This window comes from Vanellus vanellus (assembly GCF_965231255.1).
Source record: "Vanellus vanellus genome assembly, chromosome: 18".
NCBI lineage: Eukaryota > Metazoa > Chordata > Aves > Charadriiformes > Charadriidae > Vanellus > Vanellus vanellus.
The window spans coordinates 8,565,367-8,573,655 of record NC_138923.1 but is presented as its reverse complement, the minus strand read 5'-3'; the positions used below and the strand labels follow the sequence as shown (position 1 = coordinate 8,573,655).

General features: G+C 49.0%; 2 protein-coding genes across 2 annotated transcripts; one reads left to right on the top strand and one right to left on the bottom strand.

Moving 5' to 3' along the window:
* Positions 1-297: 297 nt before the first annotated feature.
* Positions 298-3,603, bottom strand: SURF2 (surfeit 2). Its single transcript, XM_082492736.1, has 6 exons — positions 3,473-3,603; positions 2,927-3,081; positions 2,601-2,704; positions 1,959-2,150; positions 1,208-1,374; positions 298-396 (listed from the first exon to the last, which is right to left on the bottom strand). Exons 1-6 carry the CDS (start codon positions 3,578-3,580, stop codon positions 313-315), a joined length of 810 nt encoding a protein of 269 aa, XP_082348862.1. The 5' UTR covers positions 3,581-3,603; the 3' UTR covers positions 298-312.
* A 65-nt stretch (positions 3,604-3,668) lies between these two features.
* On the top strand, positions 3,669-8,182 carry SURF1 (SURF1 cytochrome c oxidase assembly factor). Its single transcript, XM_082492682.1, has 9 exons — positions 3,669-3,786; positions 4,560-4,641; positions 4,762-4,889; positions 5,255-5,337; positions 5,542-5,733; positions 6,033-6,105; positions 6,458-6,620; positions 7,069-7,150; positions 7,401-8,182. The coding sequence occupies exons 1-9, from the start codon at positions 3,751-3,753 to the stop codon at positions 7,465-7,467; spliced, it is 906 nt and encodes a 301-aa protein (XP_082348808.1). The 5' UTR covers positions 3,669-3,750; the 3' UTR covers positions 7,468-8,182.
* The last annotated feature ends 107 nt before the right edge of the window (positions 8,183-8,289 follow it).

The window sequence follows — 8,289 nt, the reverse complement described above, 5'->3', positions numbered from 1 at the left end:
CTTGGCGTGTGTGACTGGTGACACTCCAGATGGGCTGCCTGGAAATGCTGGTTAGTGGTCCTGTGTGCTTTCTCTTCCACCTACTGAAAATCATCTTTCCATAGAGACATCAGCCCTGGGCTGCCTGTACTTGACTGCAGCAGTCATCCTTCCTGCAGTGGTGGGGGGTAGCTTGAGGCTGTTAGAATACAACTTAATTCCATCCCTCTTTTCCCCTGCTCAGAACTGGAGTGGACAAACATTTCAGCCAGCCTTGCGCACCCTCTAGAACTGTTACACAACAGGCTTCAGGCCATGTATTTATCATAAAATTTATTTGCTGTTGGTTGCTTTCTTGAAGTTCTTGGGTTTTCGATGATGACTCTTGAATTTCTTCTTTAAAGGGCCTGACTGTTTCTGTAGAGAAAAAAAAAAGTTAATCAGCTTTTTCCAAAACCCAAATCCAGCCCTGCCCACAATAGCATAAAGACAAACTGAGTGTGGTCTCTTTTACCACCAGAGACAGCACAGGCACAGCTCTGGTCACAGAGCCAGCCCAGATGTCTCCTTGCCCTGTACTGCAAGTTAGCATCCCTTTCTCTGACAGGGTTATGGTTTCATTAGATACAAACAGCGACTGTCTCCTCATAGAAATGTACTTAAACTTCAGTCAGCCTTCACTTTCCAGTTTGACTGGGTTATAAGTGATCCTGCCTCTCCCTTAGGGGCTGCCTTAGAGAGTTAAAGGTTTGTCCATCTTTATGTACATAACATCTGCCTACTTCCCAAACTGAGAAGGATCAAGGTATGTCCTGTAAGACAGGACCTGACCAGCTCCTCAAAAGAGGCAGAAAAAGGCCCTAGAAGGACCCTGTGACTTCAAAAGGGATTAAATTGTGTTTGGGTGTGTATGGGGAGGAAGATCACAGAATCTACAAGACATGCTTCAGTTTCCCTGTTCAAGACCGTGTGGCAGGATCCCACCAAAGCCGAGCTATTTATACAGGCAGGAACATCCCTCGTTAACACAGACAGGATAAACATTCACTGGTAGTAATTCACACCTCAGGATGCGAGTCAGTGGCTGGCATACAGGGAAAGTCTATTCTCCTGAGCAGCTTTGCACCTTCTGCTGGTTCTCAGAAGGGAACAGATCAGACAAACACCTACAGGATGGGATCCCAATCCCATGCTCCCCTGCTGCTGCACGCAGCAGTGTGACTCCCACCTTTCCCCTTTTGTTGCCAACTGCTCTGCTGACATCCATTTTTTCACCATCCTCTCCGTTCATGTCACCGTTCTGCTTGGCCCCGTCATCCTCACTGTCTGTTGCAAAGTCATTGCTGCCCTTTGTGGTTTGTGGAGCTGCTGGGCTTTTTTCTGGGAAGAGTGCAGCTAAAATACAAAGATTTAGCTCAGGATCAGTTCACTGTGCAGATAGGCTCTGCCTCCCCCTAACTTTACTTTGAGAGCATCTTAAAGGTGATTTGCCAAGCTATTTCCAGCCTCCAAGCATATACGTGTCACTGCTGAAATACTTGGGAAATAAACACAGTGCTGTTTCATTAAAAATGCACCTGGTGCTCTCACAAGCTCTGTTCCGGGAACCCTTCTGTGGTGTTACACCTCTGCTCTCCTCCAGCAAAGCAGTGCCTCCAGATCTAAGTGAGCCGAATGGCCTGACCAACCTCTGTGGGACTCAAGGACTTGCTGATAAACGAGGAAAGTAGAGATACCTAAAGCAGCAAATCCCAGGGGATCTGTTATCCCTCCCCTCACGCCTTATGTGATACAACTCTGGTTATTACTTAGTGATAACTGCATTTCTTATTTGGTGGTGGTAAGCTTTTCCGAACTCAAGAACCCCCAACTGGATGGAAGTCACATGCCTCCGGCACGAGAGCAGTATAAAGAAGCCAGGAGAAAATGAGCCAATAAACTCCCTTCAGAATATAGACGATATCAACATTCTTACTCACGTGGGTACAGGTCACTCATGCTGTCATCTGTCTCCTCTCCGTCTTCATCGCTGGACTTTGGCTCCCAGAATTCCTCTTTTCTGTAAGGCTGCCTGCTCCCGTTCATTTGGCCATCAGGGTGCTGCGTCCTCTGCTTCTTCTGTCGCAAGCAGGCAGGGATGTACTCCACTCCTTCCTTCTGGCACTCCTCATCTAATAGTGCGATCGGGCAGCACTTAGTAAGGCCACATAGTCACCTTATTTCTTTTCATTTCCAGCTCTAGCTTATATTAAATGCAACTCAAAGAATTTCGAGCTCCAACTCTAATATACGTTCATGTAATCTACAGGGATACTATGGAACACGAAAGATGGGAAAGCTGTTAACACAGAGACTGTGCTGGATGTGTGAACCACCCTCTCTGGGAAAGTTTTAAAAACGCTCCTCTTAAGTGAGGATGTTCCAAGGTATTTGCTAGAGGCCAATTGCTCCCTATACCTGGGATCCTTCTTCCTCTCTGAGGAGCACACACCGCAACAACAGTACATTACTGTCCATCTAAAGAAAATGGATCCCCTTCCTCCATGTAGAGCTACTGGAATCTCAACACCTCAGGGAAAAAGAAAAAGTCAGCTGGTTGTACCTTCAGAAAAGCCACTTACATGCTTTTAGGGCCTTCTGATAGCGCTTCCCTTGGACATGACGCAGTACATGCTCTGGAAACTTGTTGATGTGCCTCAGAGTCAGCTTGCAAAACAGCTGGTGTCTGACAGACACAGAAAGAGAGTGACCCAGTGACAGAGTTTAAGTATGCTATTACTTAATAACTTTTCACTTATAAGCACTGTGCTCGAAGTTGATAAATACTTTATAAAGACTTTCCCAGCCTCCCAAAACCCATAAAGTCAAGAACTTTGTAAAGCTTGACCACTTTATGTCTGAGACCGAACAAGTGTGAAGCATAACACACAAGAGGAAGAATACGTACAGATTCTTTGTGCTGGGCACTATATGGGGCTCAAACTTGCCATAGTCAAACTCTCTGGCTGTCTTTATCAGCCGCTGATACCTCTTGCCATTAGTATAAGCCTGCAGCTCCGACAGCCGACATGGCATCTCGTGGCCTGTCAGCCTGCATCTCACCTGAAGAAAAACGATGTCTGGTCAGGGAAGCCCAGGGGATTACCCCAGAGCTGGGGAGGGCGGGAGAGACCTCAAGCTCCCACTAGCATCCTCCTCCCCGGCCCTCCTCCGACCTCCCCGGCGGGAGAAGAGCTTCCGGGCCAGGGAGCTAACCGGCGCCGAGCCCCCTTGCCGGGGTACCCTCCCCGGCCTGCCACCAACCGGCCTCGCCCTCCCTCACGGCCGCCCCGGGGGACGCGACCCCGGCATCCCCTCACGAACCCCTCAGGGAGGCGACCCCCGTCCCCCTCATGGCCCTCCTCCGGGGGCGGGGGCGGCCCCGGCCCTCAAGGCGGCCCTCAAGGCGCCCCTCAGCCCCGCACGGCACGGCACGGCACGGCCCCAGCCTCACCTTGCCCGGCTCCGCGAGGCTGAGGAGCGGGTGCTGCCGCAGGAAGAGCCGCTCCTGCTCGGGCACCTCAACCATTGCCGCACCGCCGGCGAGCCCCGGCCCCGCCATAGAGAGGCGCCGCCAGAGAGGAGCTCGCCTCCACTTCCGGTGCCGGCCACGCCGGGGAGCAGCCGGCACCATAGAGAGGGGCGGCTAGAGAGGGGCCGGCCTACCTGCCCGCGCCGGGGCTGTCTGGGCCGCAGGCGGGTGGCGGCACGGGGAACGGTGGCGGTGTTGCCATGGCGACGGGGAGGCTACTGCTGCGCCGGAGTCGGGTGAGGGCTGAGGGGAGTGGGGCCGGGCGAGGGGAGAGGGGCCGGCCCCGGGCTGAGGGGAGCGGGGCCGGGCGAGGGGAGCGGGGCCGGCCCCGGGCTGAGGGGAGCGGGGCCGGGCGAGGGGAGAGGGGCCGACCCCGGGCTGAGGAGAGCGGTCTGAGGGGAGGGGGGCCGGCCCGGCCCCGGGATGAGGGGAACGGGGCCAGACGAGGGGAGCGGGGCCGGGCCGGGCGAAGCCCCGATCCTGCCCGGGGCCCGTCCCCCCGCGGTGCTCGGCGCTGTACCTGCACCCGGCCGGGCTCCCCCCGCCGCCGGGGCCTGGGCTTTGACTGCGGTGGGTTGGTGCCCCCCGTGGCGGTGTGGGGAGCGGCTTCACTGCGCGGGGCGAAGCAGCGCTAAAAGTGAGCGGAATCGCTGGCAAAAAAGCTGTAAATCTGTCCCTGTGCCCCTCAAGCGTGGCATGAAGGGGGGAAGTGGAAGGCAGGCACTTGGCTGCGATTTATTTCAAGAACAAATTGAGATGATGTGTACATTTGCTGATAGCGTGGATGTAAAGGGAAAGATCATTTGCTGTGCTGTAGTCAGCTCTGTAACTGGAGTTTGATTATTTTGGTTTTTTTTTTTTTATTTTATTTTTTAATTATAACCTAACCCGTAGTATTTCACAGGCAGTTGCTCAGATGATTGCACATCTCACTGAGACAACTGATATTATCTAGATACAAATTTTACAAAGCAGAGACACTACAAAGGATGTTTCTTATTTCATGTAGGTATCACATTGCTTGATCAGAAGAACATTTTTTGGGTATCCCCTAACTAAAGGAGGTTCTGGTCTGGTCCAGCAGACTAAAGGTAAGAAAATGTTTGGGTGTCTGCCCTGTTTCAATCTTATACCAAGAGTTGACATTTTCTGCAGGAATTTGGCATCTCCTCTCCTGTACAAATCCTATTCCCCATTTTGTTTTTCTCTAGATGTTTGTTTGAGGTTCTGCAGACCACAAAGTTCTACAACAGCTGCTAATACATCTGGAGAGGACATCTTACTCAAATGGGGCCTTTTCCTGGTCCCTTTGACCACGTTCTGTCTCGGCACTTGGCAGGTAAAAACAAATATTTCATTTTTTCAAGAGATGAGCACTAGAGGACTGTCAGGTTTTTCCCTCTCTGGCTGTTTAATCTAGTTCAAATCATACACAGGCTAAAGATCTGCTCTTATTTTATCTTTCTGTTTTCCAAGTGTCCATTTGTAAGTCTTTAAAGGAGAGAGTCTTATTTTTTACACTTTAATTTTGAGGAAATATTTAAACTGAAATAAAGTCAGTAGCCTCCATTTCCGTATCTCCAATTACCCTGTTTTAGGCCAGGTCTGAGGAAAAACATACGACACAGATTTTAAGCCTTGATGGGGTTGTTATATTGCTCTGTTCTACCATAAGGAATTACTGTTGTGTTTATGTACTTTCAGGTTCAGCGACGAAAGTGGAAATTAGATTTGATTGCACAACTGGCATCAAGAATTACATCAGAGCCCATCCCTCTGACATTAGAGTAAGGAAGCTGAAACTGTGATACTATCACTGCCATAGTAATAAAACACTAAGCCAGCTGCTTATTCCATGAGGCGTTTGTGTCCTGTTCCTGTTTGCCAACAGGCTCTAGAGTGAACCATTAGGGAAAAGGAGAATCCCACGATAAAATTCCCTAATTTGATTTATCACAGCCATGATTTTGTTTTCATCTTGTTCCATGCAGCCCCATGGAATTGAAGGAATTGGAGTACAGACCTGTAAAGGTTCGAGGCCATTTTGACCACTCCAAGGAGCTCTATATTTTGCCACGGTCACTTGTGGACCCTGAGCGAGAAGCCAGAGAAGCCGGGCGGCTGACATCCCACCCAGAAAATGGAGCAAACGTCGTTACTCCTTTCTACTGCACAGAACTAGGGTAAGTTAATGAAAGCCGTGGTTCATGTGAGCAGCTCGCTTCTCTTTTTGAAAAGCTGAATCATGGTGGTTGGGTTTATATAAATCATTCCCTCTCCCTTAAAAGGCATTTGTCACAGCCTGTTACATCACTGAGGCTTGATTTTAAATTGTATTTAAATTCCCTTATAACGTGCACTTAGATGACAAAAAAGTGGCACCAAACATTCAGGTTGCTTCTTTCTTTGGTAACTAGTTCTAGGCAGCAGTAAGAATCGATTTGTTTTCACTCATGAGCCATACTTCTTTATGTAACTCTAGGGTCACGATTTTAGTCAACCGAGGATTTGTGCCCAAAAAGAAATTGAAACCGGAGTCCAGGCTGAAGGGACAGGTAAAGGGGGATACAGGGAATATTGCATGTTACTTTCTGCCCTATGATTACCGAGGCGCGACTGACAAACCAGGAAAGGCAGTAGCCATGTTCAGCATCGTGGGAGGTTACTTTAATAGTCATTGCACTTTTTTCCCACCCTTTTGTTAAGTAAATATTTTTTACAAACAAGGAGCTATTCTTGATCTGCCTTTTTCCCTGTTGTGTTACAGCACTGCCCCACTGCAGGGCACAACCAGCTGATTTATAATCAGACCCCACAAATGCCATGTTTTTCTACCAGGACCTGGTATGTCAGAATGTGGAATGATTCTTGAAAGGTTCATTTTTTCTCCTCTGCACTTCTCTTCAGATTGAAGATGAAATTGATCTCACCGGGGTGGTGAGGTTATCAGAAACCCGGAAACCTTTTGTGCCTGAAAATAACATTGAGAAAAACCGCTGGCATTACCGTGACCTGGAGGCTATGGCAAAGGTGACTGGTGCTGAGCCCATCTTTATCGATGCAGATTTCAGTAAGTCACAGAGGAACCTAACCCCACCTCCAATTTACATCGCTCTCCCCTTTTTTCTGTTCAGTTATTTCCCCTGGGAATTTGGAAAGGTAGAATCATTTAGGTTGGAAAAGACCTTAAAGATTATCAAGTCCAACAAGGTATTGCATCTTTCTCTTCTTTGTATACTGTGCTAGGTTGACTATTTTGGGCAGCCAGCCATGGGGAACAGTAGGGTGCTCGGAGAAGATGCAGGTGGTGTTCGGTGCCTTGAGCACAAGCAGCCACTTGCTGAAGGGCTGCCTGCCCCACAGCTCTGGCTGTGCTGGTAACTTGGGAACACCATTTCCTGAGGAAGAGGAGCAGGGCATCCACACAACTGACCACCCTCATCCCATTTCTCACAGCAAGGGCAGCTCCACATGATGGAGACCGGAGATTTAACTTGCACCCTGTGTTGTATCTACAGGAAGCACAGTTCCAGGGGGACCCATTGGAGGCCAGACAAGAGTGAGCCTGAGAAACGAGCACATGCAGTACATCATCACCTGGTGAGTTACCCAGCCAGCATGTGACTGACCTTCCACGTGTTTCTTTTGAATGTAAAGCTCCACTAGGCACTCTTGGCTCCTGTAGCAGTGAGACTGGATGAGCTCTTAGGTTAAAACTAGGCTTTTGTAGCTTAAGTAACACGTGCATGGTGATTTGAAGTAACAGTTTTATTGCACCACAGCTGACTTAGTGTGGCCCAGTCCATCACGAAAAGGCGGCATAAACATGTGGTTTTGTTTTCTTTCATAGGTATGGCTTATGTGCTGCAACTTCATTCTTGTGGTACAGAAAATTTATACAAAAAATACCTCTTTGAGGGGAAGGGATTTCTTCTCTTCTGTACCACAGTCAAGAGCAGACTTCTATAGAAGACAGCAGTCTGATCAGTCCCGAGTAACTGAAGCAGCCAGAGTTTCAGGGCAACCTGTTCAGTAAATGTGTGCAGCCGCCAAGCCGGAAAGAGATTTTAAGCAACTGATATAGATTCTGAGCTCCTACCAGTGCAATTCTGGCTGCAGCTTGGAAGTACCGAACTTCAAAATTATAAGTGGCTGTTGAGACTTCTAGTCAAGCTGATTTATGCAGTAATCTCAAGGATACTTTTTTCTATCGTGGTTGGTTGTAAGCTACTTTTTAACTTCTCCACTGCTGTGTTTTCCAAAAGACAGCAAGGGATATTGTGATCGCACGGAGTCATCATTCCTGAAGGAAGGAGTGATTCACAGCAGTTGCAGCAGAATAAATAAAGAGGGCCTATAAGTGCTTGCCTTGTGACTTGCATTGCGTATCTTGCATCTTAACAGCAACAAACCTAAATTAAAGGTTACTGTGGATACTCACATCTAGCTGGGTAAGGCAGCCTGTGGCTTCACCAGAGCATCACAAGGGCTAGCAAAACCAAGCAGCAGCTACCTCAGCTGGACCCTTACCAAGCTTGGTAGCCTCCCACAATCCCACAAGATCAAGTCAGCAGTCAGCGAAGAACAGAAGGACAAGAAGGTCTAGATTCTTCGCCTACACTGCAGCCTGCCTTCGCTGACCATTCTTGCCATGGAAGAGGCATTACAGACCTCCTCATAGGAGCTGTGTGTTCAAAGGAAAGGAATTACTACACAGGACTAGTAGTTAAGGGTAGTTG